Source organism: Schistocerca nitens, chromosome 1, assembly GCF_023898315.1.
Source record: "Schistocerca nitens isolate TAMUIC-IGC-003100 chromosome 1, iqSchNite1.1, whole genome shotgun sequence".
NCBI classification, from domain to species: domain Eukaryota; kingdom Metazoa; phylum Arthropoda; class Insecta; order Orthoptera; family Acrididae; genus Schistocerca; species Schistocerca nitens.
This window is the reverse complement of record NC_064614.1, coordinates 1,079,520,770-1,079,540,813: the sequence shown is the minus strand read 5'-3', so window position 1 is coordinate 1,079,540,813 and position 20,044 is coordinate 1,079,520,770. Positions and strand designations below refer to the sequence as shown.

At 40.1% G+C, this 20,044-nt stretch overlaps 1 protein-coding gene across 3 annotated transcripts in view; it reads right to left on the bottom strand.

The window, feature by feature from the left end:
• Positions 1–1,293: 1,293 nt before the first annotated feature.
• The window catches only part of LOC126198284 (armadillo segment polarity protein), a 91,724-nt gene continuing 72,973 nt past the window's right edge, over positions 1,294–20,044 (bottom strand). The window contains exons 12-14 of one of the 3 annotated variants that reach the window (XM_049934708.1): positions 19,009–19,160; positions 7,459–7,564; positions 1,294–2,289 (exon numbers count right to left, since the gene is read on the bottom strand). In XM_049934708.1, the coding sequence (XP_049790665.1) occupies positions 2,066–2,289; positions 7,459–7,564; positions 19,009–19,160 (482 nt within the window). In that variant the 3' untranslated portion in view covers positions 1,294–2,065. Of the gene's footprint in view, positions 2,290–7,458; positions 7,565–14,694; positions 14,795–19,008; positions 19,161–20,044 lie in introns of all 3 variants that reach the window. The other 2 variants (XM_049934709.1, XM_049934710.1) reach the window with 2 other exon arrangements.

Genomic DNA, 20,044 nt, shown 5'->3' with positions numbered 1-20,044 from the left:
CCACCCGTTCCATACCAAGAAGTCCCTTCCATATAGCCTAGCTACCCGTGGCCATCACATTTGCAGTGACGAGCAGTCCCTCTCCAAATATACTGAGGGCCTTACTGAAGCCTTCACTGACCGTAATTATCCTCCCAACCTTGTACAAAAGCAAATCTCCAGTGTCTTATCTTTCCACTCTCCCACCACCTCCCAAAGTCCCACCATCCGGCCACAGAGGAGCATTTCCCTTGTAACTCAGTACCACCCGGGACTGGAGCAACTGAATTACATTCTCCACCAGGCTTTTGATTACCTCTCGTTGTGCCCTGAAATGAGAAATGTCCTGCCCACTACCCTTCCCACCCCTCACACAGTGGTATTCCGCCGTCCACCGAACCTACACAATATACTCGTCCATCCTTACACAAACCCTGGTCCCAATCCCTTACCTCATGGCTCATACCCCTGTAATAGATCTAGATGCAAGACCTGTCCCATACATCCTCCTACCACCACCTACTCCAGTCCGGTCACTAACATCACCTATCCCATCAAAGGCAGGGCTACCTGGGAAACCAGTCACGTCGTCTACAAGCTAAGCTGCAACCACTGTGTTGCATTCTATGTAGACATGGCAACCAACAAGCTGTCTATCCGCATGAATGGCCACTGACAAACTATGGCCAAGAAACAAGTGGAGCACCCTGTTGCTGAACACACTGCCAAACATGATATCCTTCATTTCAGTTACTACTTCACAGCCTGTGGCATATGGATCCTTCCCACCAACACCAGCTTTTCTGAATTGTGCAGGTGGGAACTTTCCCTGCAATACATCCTACATTCTCGTAACCCTCCTGGCCTCAACCTTCAATAGTCGCTGTCCTCACCCATCCAGCCCCTTGCCTGTTCCCATTCCAGCACTACACAGCCGTCATCCCTCCACCACAACCAGTCTCTTTATTTCTCTCCTTTTATGCTACTTCCCCCCCCCCCCCCCCCGGTCTAACCTGCAGCACTTTACTGTCTGCCAACCCTATAATACTATCCCTCCCCCACCCCGCCACAGTGTCCTTCATACCCCACCCATTTGCCACTCCCATCATGCACTGGTGCTGCTGCTTGCAGTGCGGTTTTAGTTGTGTGTGTGTGTGTGTGTATGGCATCTCCGCTATATGGTGAGTAGCAACTTTCCTTCTCATAATATTGTTACATTCCACCTTGGATTTTCCACTGTTTGACAGTAGGTAGGACGACACTTTTTTTACTTGTGAGGGAACATTTTCTGAATAGCAATAATAATCAAACACCTTATATTTAATAACTTTATTTGATGTTCAGGCTAAAGTAAGAAGAAAAATATATGGTCCCTACATGTAATTAAAGAATATCCAAGATACTTTTCGTCTGAATTAGGAAAGCAAATGGACCATTCAACATACACGAAGCAGAATTACACAGCTAAAAGTACTCAGTATTATAGCAGATTTTACTACACATACATAAATGTTTTGCTACTATGATCACACACAATTTTATGACTGAGTGATATGAACAATAACTAATGATATCCCCTGCAGTGCTCAATAACAGTTACATCTAATTAAATAACTGTGCGTGAAACTCACAAATTTATTAAATGAGACACATAATTCTCACTTAAAACTGCATCTACACACCTAATGTATCAATTATGAGGCTATTAATGCAGCAAAAAAATCACCTTTCCATAATGACAGTGGCTTACACATCATTCTGTTTACATAATATTCCAAAATCTACATTACTCAGTAACATTTGCTTCCAATTCATTCATACAAAATGGAATAATGAATCAAAATTATATGAGAACACTCAACAAAATTGTTTATAAAATTTTGGTTATGAATTCTCACAAAGCTGTCATGAAATAGGAATGATAAACCTAAAATTAACATGTGAATGAGATATCTTCACTGTGGTACAGCCAGTCTGCCACACACAATAACCTTCTAACATGCAAAGTATGTCACTCACTTCACCATGAACATAAAAACATACACACGTTAATAACACTCCTGACAGACACCGCACCAAATCTAAATTACAAGTCAGTGTCATACCAAGCAGCCACTTGGTTATTGTCCTGTGGTGGCTGTGGTAATTCCTCCAAGTGGTCAAAGTTGAGGTCTGTTGATTCAGCACCTGGTACATCCATGGTGTCCATGGGTCCATAATTGGATCCACCACCGCCGCCACCACCACCAGTGGCAGGGTGAGAGTTTATGTCAAGTCCTTGAATAGAGTCTACTGGTAGCGTGTCATAGCCTGTAAAATGACTTAAATGTAAATCTACTGCTTTATGATGAACTGATGCATATAAAAATTAAATAGAAATCTGAAAAACAACTCTTAACATGGGGGAAAAAATCAGAAACATAGCTGAAAATTAGATCTACAAATTGTCTTGGGAGCTACAATGACTTTCTCTACCTGAAGCTTCAGCATTTGGGAACTTTGCTAATGAGAACAAGAAGAGAAAACTGAACCAATTGCCAGGTCAAAAAATCACGCAAAGTACTGGTTTGGAAATATAAAAATCTGGTCATTTGCAGTACTCAGGAGTTGAAAGTTAAGTTAAAAGTGAAGCAGTTGGGAAGTAAGTAAAAGTAACTGTTATTAAGCACGTCTTTCCATACTTGTGATTTCAGTTCAATTCAAAAGCTGATGTCAAAATAAGCTGTTTACCAGTCACCTGCGAACAATCAACTTCCTCTGTGGTATCTTTCCTGCCTGGAAACATGTTGAGGCTATCTCACCTAAGTCATAACAGTGCTCAAATGTAATTAATTTTAATGACAGACAACTGCTGAAATATTCATTTTGTAAGATTGTGAGCTCTACACAGGTAGGACCAAATTAAAATTATTAGACTGTATCGGTAGTATCACATTACACATGGCCTTGCATTCAATAGAGTACAGCTGCTGTATTGATCCACAACAAAATACCCCGTAAGTGTTGCAACTGATGTTATTAATCAATATTATGAATCTGACACTACCGAACTTTATGCTCAGCTGATCACTTTAGACAGACCGATCTAGTCTGCTGCTGTCAGGAATACTTTCACATGATGCAAGCAGTCTACAGCCTATTTTTTGTGTGTGTGTGTGTGTGTGTGTGTGTGTGTGTGTGTGTGTGTGTGTGTGCGCGCGCGCGCGCACAAGTGCGCTCTTATAAAAAACTTTTATCAGGATGCAGCTGAATCAATAAGGATATGAGTTTCACAACATGTTTTATTAACTGGGCACATTAACTGTACACAAAGGGCAGTACAAACAAAGGACAATGTGGCTTGCCCTTTATGGTGGAGTAATGTAAGTGAAGTATCAAACATCAAAGCTTCGGATGAGTAGGCCCTATTTAGATTTACCCCCCCCCCCCCCCACACACACACCAGTAAATTCACAAAATTCACATATATTTCTCAAAGTCTGCAATAATGGTATTTTCTCCTCAAAAACTTTGTTAAGCAAAACAAAACAAACCTACCCATGTTTAAAGAAACATGTGAACTTATCAAACTTTTATCATAACATACTACAAGCTGCTATGATTATTATTCCACTAACACTGGATTTATTACAAAAAATCAAACAGATTTAGCAAGTAACATGATAAAACTACCATACAAATATTTAGTCTTCGATATACTTTTTAGTATTTTATAGTGATGAAGATGAGCTATTTACTCTTCTGTGCATTTGCAGTGCTTATAACATGCTACTAAATACTTACTAAGACATAAATTTCTACATTCTGCCACAAATATATTACAATAAAAAAAGTAACTCTCATACTCTATCTTCAATTAACACAGGTATTAGCAGTATTGTGTGTGAACACAAACTCTATAAGCAGTGGAAAGCAGTCATTAATCATGCAGTGTACTATGTATTTGTTAATATGAAAGATACCAACTTTACTAATTTATGAGTTAGGAACTGGAGATATACCGCAACTCCCTGCTCGGTGGTCAGCTGCTATACAATACAACTGTTGTTAGATTCTTGTTGATGTTATAGTACAAATACATTACAGTTCAAGCTACCAAAATTGTGATCAGCATTTCATCTCAGGCACACAGTTAAAATGTTATCTTTGAATTAGTAACTGCACAAAAATTACCTACAAACTATATTTTGGTAAATCCCTAATAACAGTCACAGTGGCTTGAAGGTCAAGCCACGACTACAAACTGACTAGCTGAGAGTTCAGTTCTTGGTCAGTTCTTCATTTTTTTCCTAGTACTCAATTTGATTTTCAAGTGTCGGGAAAGATCTATAACTGTGAAAAATTGTATGCCTGGTGGCCAAGTGAGATAGTTCTTAGGTCAGGGGAAAGCAAGGGCATGCTACCCCTGACAGACTATGCTATAGAAAATACTGTGATGATCTTTGGTTTATTGGCTGAAACATAATAAATGGTGACATGGGTCAAGTATGAAACTGTGTTCTCTATCAATGCTAGTTTGTTTTTTGGGGCTTAACACCAAAACTAGGAAAATATTTAATTCGCTCTATCAAAAGAACTATCTTGCCTAACCACGCCTAGAAAAATATGGATCAGTAAACTGAAAAAGAAGGTTGTGAAAGAGCACTGTAACAGGAACAGTAATTTACTGTAGTCTATGTGATACAAATTTCAGTAACTCAGTTCACCTACAGCCACATGATTACTCTGCAATTCACACTTAAGTGTCTGGCAGAGGATTCTTCGAACAACCGTCTGACTATTTCGCTACTGTTCCACTCTTCAAAGGCAGGTGGGAAAAATGATCACTTATTTTTCTGTATAACCACCGATTTTTATTTTATTATGATGATCATTTCTCCCTATATAATTAGCAGACAATAAAATATTTTCACATTCAGAGGAGAAAGTTGGTGACTGAAATTTCATGAAAAGATCTCACGGCAATGAAAAATGCCCTAACTCGCTTGTCATATCCATGACACCGTCTCCCCTGTTTTGCAATCGGCCTAATATTAAACGAGCTGCCCTTCTCTGGATTTTTTCAGTGTTGTCCGTTAATCCTATCTGGTAAGGATTGCATACCACACAGCCAAGGTCTTCAGTAGAAATGTTGCATCTTCTAAGTGTTCTGCCAATAAAACACAATCTTTGGTTCGCCTTCCCCACAGCATTATCTATGTACTTAGTTGAATAGACAGCTTTTAAATTTGTGTGATTTATTATATAGGTGAAACTTAACAGATTTATTTTCATACTCATATGGATGACCTCACACTTTTCCTTTTTCAGAGACCATTTCCACTTTTCATACCATACACATATTTTGTCAATCATTTTGATGATGATGATGATGATTGGTTTATGGGGCGCTCAACTGCATGGTTATCAGCGCCCATACAAATTCCCAACCTTTGCTCAGCCCAATCTTGCCTCTTTCATAAGTGATGATGAAATGATGAAGACAATACAAACACCTAGTCATCTCGAGACCGGTGAAAATCCCTGCCCCTGCCGGGAATCGAACTCGGTACCGCGTGCTCAGGAAGCGAGAATGTGACCGGAGACCACGAGCTGCGGACTAAATCATTTTGCAATTGGTTTTGATCTTCTGATTAAATAACAAGATGGTAAATGACTGCATCATCTGAAAATAATAGAGGGCTGTTCTGACTGTCTCCTAAATTGTTTATATAAATTAGGAACAGTGTCATAAATCTTCTGGAAATCTAGAAATATGGAATCAATTTGAGATCCCCTGTCAATATCACTCATTATATCATACGAATAAAGAGCTAGTTGTGTTTGACAAGAACGATACTGTCTGAATCTGACATGTCAAAAGGCCTTTTTCTTCAAGGTAATTAATAATGTTTGAAAACAATATATGTTCCACAATCCTACTGCAAATTGTCATCAGTAAAATGTGTCTGCAATTCATAAGATTACTCTTACTTCCTTTCTTGAGTATTGGTGTAACCTGTGCAACATTCCATTATTCTGGTATGGATCCTTTGTCCAGTGAGCGGTTGTATATGGGGCTATTGTATTAGCATCCTCTAAAAGAAGCCTAACTTGTATATGATCTGAACCCCAAGACTTGCCTTTATATGTGATTTAAGCTTCTTCGCTACATAAAGGATATCTACTTTTAAGGTACTCATGTTGGCAACTGTTCTCGATTCAAATTCTGGAATATTTACTTCACCTGCTTTCGTGAAGAAACTTTGCAAAACTAAGTTTAATAACGCCATCTTACGACGCTGTCACTGATAATATTACCATTGGTATTGGGCAGTGAAGGATTGAGTGTGTCTTGCCTCTGGCGTACTTTAAATATGACCAGAATCTCTTTGGATTTTCTGTCATGTCAATGCAGTTTTTCCACTACACACATCAGTTGTTTTACTCCATGCATAGAATAGCTGAGATTATGGTCTTATGCCAACTATATGATTGTTGCAATGTGGAAATGAATTGTGCGCCATTCTTGGGATTAATCACACCAGCATCAACTAAGTTTCATCAAATGCTGAGCAACACTGGCTGTTTTGAAGTAGTTTCAAAACACATATTATCTTATGTGCACTATTATTTTACTGAGCTTTGTTAGGTACTTAGCCTGCATCTGAATTGGTTTTGCTGAAGCACAAGCATATCTGGAGGAGTAACTTACTGGGAAAAATTAAAAATACTAGCTAAGAGGAGCATTCTATCAACCAATGTCAATTGCTGACAACTTCTGGTCAGAATCTTTTCCTTTGCATCTTCTTGAGGCAAATAATTAATAATTGTACCAACTCTTACATATGGATGCCACAATGTTGCAATGATCTAGGTGGGCCGATGAATGACAATTGTAGCACTGTAACCACCATATATCTTTGAGCTGACAATAAATAGTTACTTAAAACTTCAGTACTGAAGATGATATGCATTCTCTTCTTCAACAACCCTTAAACTACCAGATACCTTAACTTTTTTTAAAAAAAGGTTGGAGCTGAATTGACAGTATTAATTGCTAAATATTTCCTTCTCCATTTACAAGATATATTCTTTTGTATTATTTGTACATTCTTGCACTAAAGGAAACTGTGCTTACAAATGATAAATCGAAGAGTCAGCATCAGCAATGGGGCTGTAAATATTAACTGCAAACCGGTTATTATCCCTGTGCTAGTACAACAGCATTTTACAAATAAACTGGTTGGGCTTTATGACTGACTCAATATAAAGTTACTGATACAGTAATTAAAATGGTCATGGATTTCTGAGTGTGTCAAAAAAGTTATATATTTCATCGATTCAAGCTGATAACATATTTAAATGAAATTCTCATGCCTGTTAAGAGAGACATTTATATGAGGTAATAATTCCTTTTTTGTGGCCTGAAACACTGATACAATTTTAAGTAGCTATATTTACTTGCATATATTTTGGAGGATGAGGGAACGAACCTACCTTGCATCTGATACTGACGACCTCCATGACTGCTGTGAACACTAGGTGGTCCCTGTCCATACATTACTGCTGAATAGCCCTGGTCTGGGCCTAGTGCAAGCATATCCTGCAATGGGGTAGCAGATGCAAACAACGACATACAAATCATGCTTTATAAAACAATAATAATAAAAAACCATCACCGCTGGACTTTGGCACAGGCTTTCATAACTGGGCCTCTACGTATAACTGATGGGAATATCTAACATAACACTTTTCATGCAAAAATAAAAGCTAATGAATTATATATAAACACACAACACACATACACAGTAAAACAAGTTCAAAATACTAATATATATATGCGCTCTATAACAATGGAGTAACTTTTAATACGATACATAGAATTTCATATATTAATGTAGTTTCCAAGATTGTACTAAAATCGTTTTTCTACCTCATACTACTGCATATATGATGATCATCATCTTAAAGATTCTTCATTTATAGAATAATATTTGCACTGTGCTCCTTACACTGGCAACCTTTAATGTAACTGAAGTATTTTGCTCTGCTTACACTTCACAGACCAATGATCTTCGAACTCGGCTGTGTAATTTTTTTTTTTCTTTCATTTTCATGTTGCTCAGAAAGACCAGCAGAAGACATATGTTGACCTGATGATCCAAGTGAATATTGCCTAACTCTCATTTTATTATAAAGTGAAAGAGCAATGTAATATGACTGCTCCATCTTCATCACTTCTCACAAGAATACAGCATGGAGTCAATGGATTAATTTCCCAGTACTGATTACTACTGCAGGTTATCTGCTGTAGGCTCCTTGACAATGGCAAATGGTAGTAGCTGTTCATATTGTCACCAACAATGTTGAAAATGTTACATATGCTGCATACATCACTAAAAAGTACATTACGATGGATACCGAATTTCTCAATTGCAGTCCTTACCAGACTACGTGCACATTAATTTCACGTGACTCACTGGCCTGGTGCAAGTCTTTCAATTGGACATCACTTCGGTAACTGGCGTGTCCCTAACTTACCACAGTTATCATATGGGGGAAACAGGATCTACAGTTTAACATAGAATTTGAGTTGCATGTCATTTTCAGTGACTCCTCGCATTGTTGAGAGGTGAAGGCTAGGTTAAAACGCAGACTGAAAAAGCCAAGGTTCACCCAGGGTTAGATACCACGACCTCGTCATTTCGAGTCAAGTGCTTCACTGCTAAACGACCAGGCCTAACTAGGTGTACATTCATCCAAAATTTCACAAGGAAAGAGAGATTCTTCTGAAAATAATCCAATTTTGGAACCTCTTATGACAAAATTCACTGAACCCTATAATTAAAAAAGCATATAATTTACTCTTGTTTCTCAAGAAAGGGTGGTACTAAAACTGAAACAAATGTTTACAATGAGTGATTTGTTCAACTCCTCGCAAGAGCAGTTACAAACACATAGCCAAACTACTTTGAATGCTACTTTGCGTGATTAACAAATCCAGAAGCATCCTCACATATGAGCATGCCAATATGAAACTATTAGCTAATTAGCAGCAGCTCCAAATAATGAAATAATTCTTGATAAATAAGCATAAAATAAGACCTCAGAATCATAAAAAACATGCTTCTACATCATAGATAATTTAGCGTTTTTTTTACCTTAAAATACACAACTTAGCCTTGTCAAGTTGCCAGTTCAAGTATTTGATTACCTCGAGGAATATTTTCAAACACAGAGGGCCAAAAGTAAGTACACAGTACAGGCTTAAGAAATGAATTATTTCTTGTGAAGATATCTGAAGTAGCAGCAAGCTATGATATTGACAAGTGTGTAGTTTCTTCATGTAACAGCTTTCATTAGTTACATCAGATGATTTCCTACAAGAAGCTGAGAATGTTAAATCTTGTACAACCAAACTTACATTAGAAAAACTGATATACTGCCTCTGCATCTCATGCTACAAGTAATGCAGTATACAAATATCTTATTTTTGGAAATTTCTCAGTATTTTCCCCAATTACTTTTAAAACAGCTGAAGTTCACCGTTATTATGCAAAATTCTCAATCAATATATGTGGAGAAGGTGAAGGGGCTTGATATTTCCTAGTTATTACAAATGTACAGGTGTATTCCAAAAGCAGCCAAATGGAACCAGACTTTTCCGTCAGCTATCAAGATACCTTTAAAATGTAACAGCACACAACCTACATACACGGGGTATTTACGGTTTCCATAACTGAAATGAAAAGGAAAAAATGGCCAAATTGACCTGCTATTCAAGGTTTCTAAAGCAGAAATATACTAGACAAGAAACTACTCACTCAGGGGAAGTTCAATGAATTGCTATCTTCTAAAGAGAAAGCACACACAATTCTCAACACTATTCATTAGGGTTTTAAAAATCTCAATTACTTCAGACCATGCAATCCAATATGGTACAGCAGAAAGAGTAGCACAAGATGTGGAAGGTATAAGTGTGTGTGCTGTTGAAGTACGCCTGGTACATGGAAAAGCAAAAGGGTAAAATGACATACGCAGCCTTTGAAAAACTTAATCTGACACAATGGAAACTTAAATTAGTTTCTCAACAAATATTTAACATATTATGAAAAACTAAGCAAAACATACTGCACAAACTTCCATGAACTATGAAACAATTTGAAAATAAATCACAGCTGGACAAATGAAAAATAGGAAGAAAATTGGAAGCAGGCAATGAGGAAAGAAAAAAAGGCTAGGTACGCGGTGGAGGGGGAGAGGGGAGGGAAAGGGGGAGAGGATGGGCAATGGGGAGGGAAAGGGGGAGAGCATGGGCAAAGGGGAGGGAAAGGGGGGATAGGCGAGCAAGGAAGGGGAGAGGGGGGCAAACGGGGGGAAAGATGTGCAATGGAGGGGAGAGGGGTGGGGGGAGGTGAAAGAGAGGGGAAAGTGAGTAAAGGGGAGGGGAAGGGGACCAAATGGGAGGGAAAGACAGGCAAAGGGGAGAGAAATAGAGGGGAAGTAGGGGAGAAGAGAGATAAAGGGAGAGGGGGCATAGGGGAGAGGAAAGGTGAGGGGAGAGGGGGCATAGGGGAGAGGAAAGGTGAGGGGAGAGGGGGCGTAGGGGAGAGAAAAGGTGAGAAGAGAAGGGGCATAGGGGAGAGGAAAGGTGAGGGGAGAGGGGGCGTAGGGGAGAGGAAAGGTGAGAGGTGAGGGGGCGTAGGGGAGAGCAAAGGTGAGAGGTGAGGGGGCGTAGGGGAGAGCAAAGGTGAGAGGTGAGGGGGCGTAGGGGAGAGCAAAGGTGAGAGGTGAGGGGGCGTAGAGGAGAGGAAAGGTGAGAGGTGAGGGGGCGTAGGGGAGAGGAAAGGTGAGAGGTGAGGGGGCGTAGGGGAGAGGAAAGGTGAGAGGTGAGGGGGCGTAGGGGAGAGGAAAGGTGATAGGTGAGGGGGCGCAGGGGAGAGGAAAGGTGATAGGTGAGGGGGCGCAGGGGAGAGGAAAGGTGATAGGTGAGGGGGCGCAGGGGAGAGGAAAGGTGATAGGTGAGGGGGCGCAGGGGAGAGGAAAGGTGATAGGTGAGGGGGCGCAGGGGAGAGGAAAGGTGATAGGTGAGGGGGCGCAGGGTGAGGAAAGGTGATAGGTGAGGGGGCGTAGGGGAGAGGAAAGGTGATAGGTGAGGGGGGATAGGGGAGAGGAAAGAAGGGGGGGTGAAGAGAGGAAAGAAGGGGGGTGGAGAGAGTAACGAAGGGGGGGGGGGGGGAAGAGAGGACACAAGGGGGGGTGGAGAGAGGAAAGAAGGGGGGTGGAGAGAGGAATCGGGCGCGGAGAGAGGAAAGGGGGGCACGGAGAGAGGAAAGAAGGGGGGGGGGTGAAGAGAGGAAACAAGGGGGGGGGGTGGAGAGAGGAAAGAAGGGGGGTGGAGAGAGCAAACAAGGGGGGGGGGTGGAGAGAGGAGGAGGAGGAGATTAGTGTTTAACGTCCCGTCGACAACGAGGTCATTAGAGACGGAGCGCAAGCTCGGGTGAGGGAAGGATGGGGAAGGAAATCGGCCGTGCCCTTTCAAAGGAACCATCCCGGCATTTGCCTGAAGCGATTTAGGGAAATCACGGAAAACCTAAATCAGGATGGCCGGAGACGGGATTGAACCGTCGTCCTCCCGAATGCGAGTCCAGTGTGCTAACCACTGCGCCACCTCGCTCGGTAGGGTGGAGAGAGGAAAGAAGGGGGGTGGAGAGAGGAAAGAAGGGGGGTGGAGAGAGGAAAGAAGGGGGTTGGAGAGAGGAAAGAAGGGGGGTGGAGAGAGGAAAGAATGTGGGTGGAGAGAAGAAAGAAGGGGGGCGGAGAGAAGAAAGAAGGGGTGCGGAGAGAGGAAAGAAGGGGGTGGAGAGAGGAAAGAAGGGGGGTGGAGAGAGGAAAGAAGGGGGGTGGAGAGAGGAAAGAAGGTGGGCGCAGAGAGAGGAAAGGGGGGCGCAGAGAGAGGAAAGGGGGGCGCAGAGAGAGGAAAGGGTGCCCGGAGAGAGGAAAGGGGGGCGCGGAGAGAGGAAAGGGGGGGGCGCGGTGGAGAGAGGAAAGGAGGGCGGGGTGGAGAGAGGAAAGGAGGGCGGGGTGGAGAGAGGAAAGGAGGGCGGGGTGGAGAGAGGAAAGGAGGGCGGGGTGGAGAGAGGAAAGGAGGACGGGTTGGAGAGAGGAAAGTAGGACGGGTTGGAGAGAGGAAAGGAGGGGTGGAGAGAGGAAAGGAGGGGTGGAGAGAGGAAAGGAGGGGTGGAGGATGGGAAAAGGGAAAAAGAGGGAGGAAAAATTGAAAAGTAAGCTTGACTGGCATTCACGCTAGACCCTCAGCTTACATGTTCTTCCTCGACTGTGATAGCCAGTCATGCCTTGCAACATACCACTCAGTTAGCCTCCTGTACGCCATTAACCCAATGCAATACAGGTAAAAATTAATATATGCTCACCATGGATGTTTATTTATCTCTTTTTTTATCGTTGGCTCAATACTTAAATGCTTTTCCTGCAGTCACAAATATAGAAATGGATATAGAGAAGGCTTTTATGTAAGTCTGCAGGCTTTTGTGGCCGTTTCACTGTTGGTAAAACCTTCTAGGTTTTTGGGCTGGAATAGGTTTCTCTTCAGTTTCTTCTTACACAACTGATATTCGTCTCCCCTGTTCCACTTTGTTCAGCTAGTGAGAACACCAGAAGATCTTGAAGAAAATCCTATCAGAGGAGTCAATTATCAAGCAGAAACTGAAGAAGGAAGCGACACAGCCTAATGCCATAGGATATTTTACCCTAAAGGCTTTTATTTTTGTGTATTTGTGGTTATATGCCAATGTTTGCAAATGCATTAAGTAAAATCAGATTATGTCATTCAGAATGATCTATTTCTATAATTTTCTTCTGTGTAACGCACAACCTTTACCTTGAACACTCTATGTATGGGATCAAAAATCTCTTTGGAACTTTCTCAATGTGACAAAAAGCAGGCATCAGCAACTACTAACACCACCACAGAATTCCTTTCCATGACACTTTGTTTTGTTTTCAGACACACAGGCAATAAAATTATGATACAAACTCATTTAGCCCCCCCCCCCCCCCCAATCCCATATACCCAGTCCCTCCAAGCCCTACACAAAACTTTTACTAACAGCGAATATCTCTCGTTTTCAGTTTTGGTGAATCCAATGTAAGTTTTCCCATTACCTTTATGTTTAACAGAGATTTAACTCTTGTCAGTTGTTACTAATACATTTAATGTATTGGGAATTATTTGGACAGCAACTCTACCTATCATTTAGATAGGGTAGTCATCGGATAAAAGTTGAGGATTACCAAGTAATGCAGGTATAGTTTTTATGCAAAATGAAAAGATTACTTGAAAAAACACAGTAACATGACAAGGAGTATACAGAAATGGGTTTTTCCAAACACAGAAGTAAGAAAATTGCTGACGAATATGGGCTCAGAATGAAGCAGCACACAATTGTGTACACGTAAGATCGGACAAAGTGCGAAGTATGAATTACGACAATAACTTTTTTACAGACAAGCACATCAGAAATGCAGAAGATAACTCTTCAAAGATTAGACAGGTGAGTGGAAACTTAGTAAGCATTTTATTACTAAACAGCTATAATGGTCACCCAGTCACAGCTACAAGTTTCCTATCTAATGGCTTCCAGGGCAACAAAAATTTGATTTTCAGTATTTCGTATCTTTATTGACCAAATTTAAAACAATAAGTTTACAATGCTGTTATAATCTACTCATTAAGGTTTTACATGTTAGCCCGAAATACAAATTAACTGATTAGTAAAGTATCACATGTATGAAGCTGTTTTAAATACGTTAGTTAAATCTTGAAAGAAAAAGAATTTGGGGGGGGGGGGGGGGTGGTTACTGGTTGCATCTGTTCAGCTAGTAAAGTACCTCAGTTGTTTAAGTCACTGCACTGAACTAGTAAGTGGAAGAACAGGTTCAAATATCCATCTAGCCATCATGATCTGGCTTTTCCCTACTGTTTCTAAATAACTTCAGGAGAATGGCGAGACAACTCCTAGGAGAAAAAAAAGGGGGGGGGGGAGGTGCTGTAGATTTTCTACCTTGTTCTAGGCCATTTTCAATTTGGCGTCGTCTCTAATACTCATGTTGTACTGGAATATCCAAAAGTTTTAGTCATCAAATTTGTACGTCTGACTTGCGGGGGAGGGGGGGGGGGTGGTGGTTGGGGGTAGAAGGTTACATCCTACTGTCCACTAAAACTACTTATGAAACACAAAACAAAAAGAATAATAAACTGGACAAAGATCTTCACAAGAGATGTTATTTACAAGCTGCAGAGTTAACTATTTCAGTGGCTTACTTTAAGGAATCTTATCACTGATATTGCACTTGCAGTTCTTATTTGTCTGATCTTCCATTGAACACTCTAATACTTTTCTTGTAGAGGAGCTGATTCCATTCAAGGAAGTATCAGATGGCTATTTATATTAAGATATGTATTGCAATAAAATATGATAGGATACTTAAGAAGAAGTGCTGTATGTTTCATGTCATAGATGGTTTCAAACAAAAACTGGTATTTCCAGTATTTATGAAGTACTCTAAGCCCAACTGTGAAACCAAGTTATCATGTAAAAACAGTGCTGAATGAGATACTAAAGGGTGCAAACTGTAATCAAAGGCTGCGTAATGTACAGAAGAATCAAGTGTGAAAATGGTATATGTGCCCTGACACACTGCGCCAATTACCTCTTGAGTGACTTCTTCAATCATGTGACTCATCTGGCAGAAGAGATGTCATATGAAGGATGTAGTTGTTCCTTGAATCTTGATCTTGCAGATTTTGCCACTGAGTACACCATTGTTTATGAGAGCAATTAGTGAAATGATTACATATATGAAATGAATATGGGTGATTATACTATCTATACACAAAGTAGTTTTAGAAATGATTTCAGCATTAAAATTATGATAAACAGCATTAAAAACAGCTGTCTGGAGAAAACGAGTTGTTCTAAACTATTATTACAAAAACAGTGTGCGCTGACAGGAAAGATAATCAGTATATAATGATACAAGTGTAATGTAGTTATTCAGAAGTCAGTAGAACCCCAAATCAAAAGATAAATACAAGGTTGCACAGCAATAAAATTGGCAAAAACTTCCTTTTTAAGTTGTTTGTGCTCCTTGTATGTGTCATTTGAGGTTCTGAGTAACTTTACTTCTCTTATCTACACATCCACTTGCAATTTAGTTTTAAATCTGCTCTTACCTTAGATCACATATCTTCTAGTGGACAATAACCATCACCATCTACCTGTCTAGTTGCTAACCAACCACATGTGATTGCTTTCTCTCAGACTTTGTTACATGTTTATGTTTTACACTGCTGACAACAAACACTCTGGAATTTGGTGACAGCATAAGGCATACATTCTTGCAGTAAGAATAATTTGATTACTGTATGAACCTTACGAGTTCATAAAGATGGAGAATGTTACCTTTCTTTCTGTCAACTCTGTTACAGTTGTTCCAACTTCAATTAATTGTATACAGGCACTTTTAGTCTCCTTTACACAACTGAGTCACATTTTAGATTGTGTTTGCTTTTAACTCTTCTAATGGATGTCTGAGATTTAGGGGGGAAAATGAGATTATGATAACGCTGAATAAAAGCTCCGTTTCTGTAGATATTTTCATTATTAACAATCTAAAACTGGTAACCTCTGAGTTTCTTAGAAAATACTAACATTATCACACAGCACACACTGTTAAGACATGAAGATTCTAAACAGCAGAAAAGATCAGTACCACTGGGGCACAATTTAAGCTGTCAAACAATTCCAATAAATGTTACTTTATATCAATGTCCTTTTCACTACTACCTGAAACCATAAGTGGAGAAAAAGAGATTCACAGTTGAAACACTAATTATTATATTTATAGTTAAGTACCCGTTTGTAGTTGAGACTGGCAACAAATCAATAATGTGTTAGGAGCTGCCTTTTTTTTTTTTTTTTTTTTTTTAAAAAAAAAAGAGGGTACAATGAATAACTGAAATGACGTTACATGGAAATTTTTGTAAACTTTAACCAAGTAAGGGTGTCTTATAACACTAATATCACAACTCATGGAAAATACCTTTATTGCTACAACACACACAATACATATATATTTGACACAATAGCGTCTTTTGTAATGCCACCTAAAAAAATTACTTCATTGTGTTAATATACTTCCCATTTTTCATTTATAGCTAATTTCCCCTCATTAGATGTCAGTGGCACCTTGACTGAAGTACTTGAGTAGAAACATGTTCTTGTATTTTCTTCCTTTTCGTGAGTTACAACTCATTTTCAGTTGTTAGAAAATAAAGCAAATTAAATTGGTGTTTAGTTCAATTGGAAAAACAGGCAGCTACAAAACAGTTCTTTCAACTACTTCAGCAGCAATGAATGGTTCTTTCATGTCTTTTAGTAGCAATGTTGATTAACTTTCTTTAAGAAAAAAGGAGTTAATGATTTAGAAAATAGCCATCATTGCTTGCTCAAAGGCGACATTCATCCATGTAACGCCAAATACTCACTAGTTATTAGTGCTGTCAGAAAAAAAAGAAGGAAAAAAAAAGGTTGGCAACAATTTGAAATGAATGATAGTAATGGCTCTTTTTTTAATCAGGCAGCAACAAATTACAGCTGTCAAAACTTGTTTCTTCCTCGAAGCATAAGAAAAAGGCTTTCACATTATTGTTTTAAGTGTTTCAAAAATATGTTAGTTTATTTTCTGTTTCTCTATTTCTGCAAATAAGACCCACTACTCTTTACAACAATATATGAAGAGTGCCGGATTTGAACAGAACTTTAGTACTGCAGATTATTTGAAAGTGTTAAGCACCTGCTCTGGAGGAAGAGAGTGGAGAGTAAGAAAAAAATTTCAAAGGAATTCTCTTTCAAAAATTACTAGTATATGTGAAGTTGACAATTACAGCACCTGCAGCAAGTGGAAAGCCTTTTAGGAGACGAAGAAAGAGAAATGAGCTTGGCAATACAACTTCTTAAAAAAATTTATTTCACTATTAGTGATGAAATATGTTATTTCAACCATAAGGTTAATCCGCAACAACAGGCACAAATAGGGACAAAAAATTGATTTCAAGTAGAAAGCATAATCAGATCAATTTCAGGACAAGACTCTTCACACAATTACTTAAACCCCCCCCCCTCTTCCCCCCCCCCCCTTCAACAATAGTTACAAATTAGATTAATCATTTTGACAGTCTGTGAAAGTCACCATCCTTATAACTAAAACTTCATGAATGCTGTTTCTGTAACACAATTGGTACAAACCATTTATAAATGAATCAAGCTCTTACTCCACAACATATTTTTCAACACCATGTGACAGATGTACAGTGCATTTAACTCATTCAAGATAGTGATAGAAAAGCAAAAGCAAAACCCTGTGTGGCACCAGAAACGGATAAAAAGCATACCCATACATGTAGTGATGTAGCATCCGATGTGTAGCAATTGCACCCGTGCATATACGGGCCAAGTAGTGATAGGATATGTATAGTACATTGATTCTCGTTACTACTAGTCAAATGCTACATAATGTCATGAGAAACTATGCACACAGAGAGATAATATATGAGAAGTAATGTGGGAGGGGGGGGAGTAAGGAGAGGTGGAGGGCGGGAGGAGAGGTGGAGGGCGGGAGGAGAGGTGGAGGACGGGAGGAGAGGTGGAGGACGGGAGGAGAGGTGGAGGGCGGGAGGAGAGGTGGAGGGCGGGAGGAGAGGTGGAGGGCGGGAGGAGAGGTAGAGGGCGGGAGGAGAGGTGGAGGGCGGGAGGAGAGGTGGAGGACGGGAGGAGAGGTGGAGGACGGGAGGAGAGGTGGAGGGCGGGAGGAGAGGTGGAGGGCGGGAGGAGAGGTGGAGGGCGGGAGGAGAGGTGGAGGGCGGGAGGAGAGGTGGAGGGCGGGAGGAGAGGTGGAGGGCGGGAGGAGAGGTAGAGGGCGGGAGGAGAGGTAGAGGGCGGGAGGAGAGGCAGAGGGGCAGAGGAGAGGCAGAGGGGTAGAGGAGAGGCAGAGGGGTAGTGGACAGGTAGGGGGGTAGAGGAGAGGTAGGGGGGTAGAGGAGAGGTAGGGGGTAGAGTAGAGGTAGGGGGTAGAGGAGAGGTAGGGAGTAGAGGAGAGGTAGGGGGTAGAGGAGAGGTGGGGGGTAGAGGAGAGGTAGGGGGGTAGAGGAGAGGTAGAGGGGAAAATGAATATTATTAAAGGTTATACACAAATAGGTGAGAAGGTCATACTGAGTCAGCCATAAAATGTTGATGGTCACTGTCTCCTAACTGTTTAAATCTCTTCTTTCGTGTTATTACCAGCACTGCTCCATGTTTCATAGTGCACACTATTTGTTACTGTCTCTGTTCTTGATGTTATTTTATACTTCACAACCTTGATTAGTGTGGATTCTCACACAATATCAAAGATTTTAGTGCCTGCTAAGATGATCATTTGTTCTAGCACAAGACTCACAGTACTGCATCACAGTTGCTCATGTAATGTAATTCATTTAAACCACTTTTCATCATAGTATTTTTCATTCTAATACAAATTATCCCAATGACAAAAATATTCTTTCCACTATGTTACAATCTGTTACACAGTATTTGGACTACAAACTACGACTAGTCGAGTTTTCACAGATTATGTCTCAGCAAAGTTTATTAATAAAGTATGAAGCCACTTTTAGTTAAACAATGCACTATCTATTAACTCTTATTAATCTCAGATCTATATGGGAGTGCAGGCTTTCTTGGCAAAACCATGAAGACTTCATCAATTTTAGATTTCTTCACAACTTTGCCACAACATGTAACAACACAACAAAACTGGTGTTAATTTTTTTATACTTTTACCCATATTCTTCAAAACTGCTATCTGAACTGACAAAAATGCTACATTCTAGTAGTACGTGTCTGCTGCTAGGTAACAGCAATAAAACGCAACCTTGACAAAGGCTAAGTCTGATACAATGCAGATTAATAAAACCAAAAGTCATACCTGCAAATCTGGTCCTATTGGTATGTCACCTCCATTCCACATAATTTGTTCCTCTCTGAACAGAGAGTTTGTTAACTCCATTGACAGTCGTTTTTTGTAATCTTGTGGTTTGTCTTCAGACATTCGGAATAGAACAGCTGCGGCATAGGTTGCTAACAGAAACAACAAATATTACTAACTTAATAAAAAAAGAATATAAGATACAAGCTTTCATAACTACTGTACATACTCTTGAAAACTCCAAAGCTAAAGTTTATCGTATGGAGTTAGATATCCAGTGGCACATTCTTCTGACACATGGTGCTAAAAACACTACTTAGTGAGAGCAAATTTAACACCAGTTAATCAAGAACACAGAAAGCGAATAAAATGTACAATACAACATATTGTTTTAGCCCATCTGTAGTGGACATACTACAATAGAGTAACTCAACCTCATAATTTGCACTGAAAGGACATCAATTACCCAAAAGAAGTGAAGTAGAACTCCAAATGCTGAAGTCAGGGCTCATACAACACAGGTAATATATCAACTGTAAATTACTTTATTTATATTTAAAGCTATAGAGCATTTATCATCACAAGTTGCAGTTAACTCCTCCCCCCCCCCCCCCCTTTTTTGGCACCTTTCTTAAGCTTATTCTTTTGTACAGTGGTATATTGAGCCATGACGTATTTGTGTGTGTGCGCGCGCGCGCGCATTTGTCGAGATGCCACTTTCAAAATATTCCTGAACTACTTGTACGAATAAATTCAGCGTGTGTTGTGCCATATAAAATTATTCTGAATGAAAATACAGTTTGAAAATTTTGGAGAAATAACAACTGCAACAAGAAACAATGTTTTAATGTATATATGTGGTGCCTGTTCTTTCAGAAATGTCTGTCGAAATGTGCGAGTAATAAGGATATTGGGCAAGGGGCACTACATTGCCAGTGTGACGATAACTTGAGAATTTGGGTCTGACGGGAGGTGTGCTAGAGTAGTTCGTGCAGTTGCAATGACTACTGTGTGTCTGGGTGGCTTAGCTGTCAGA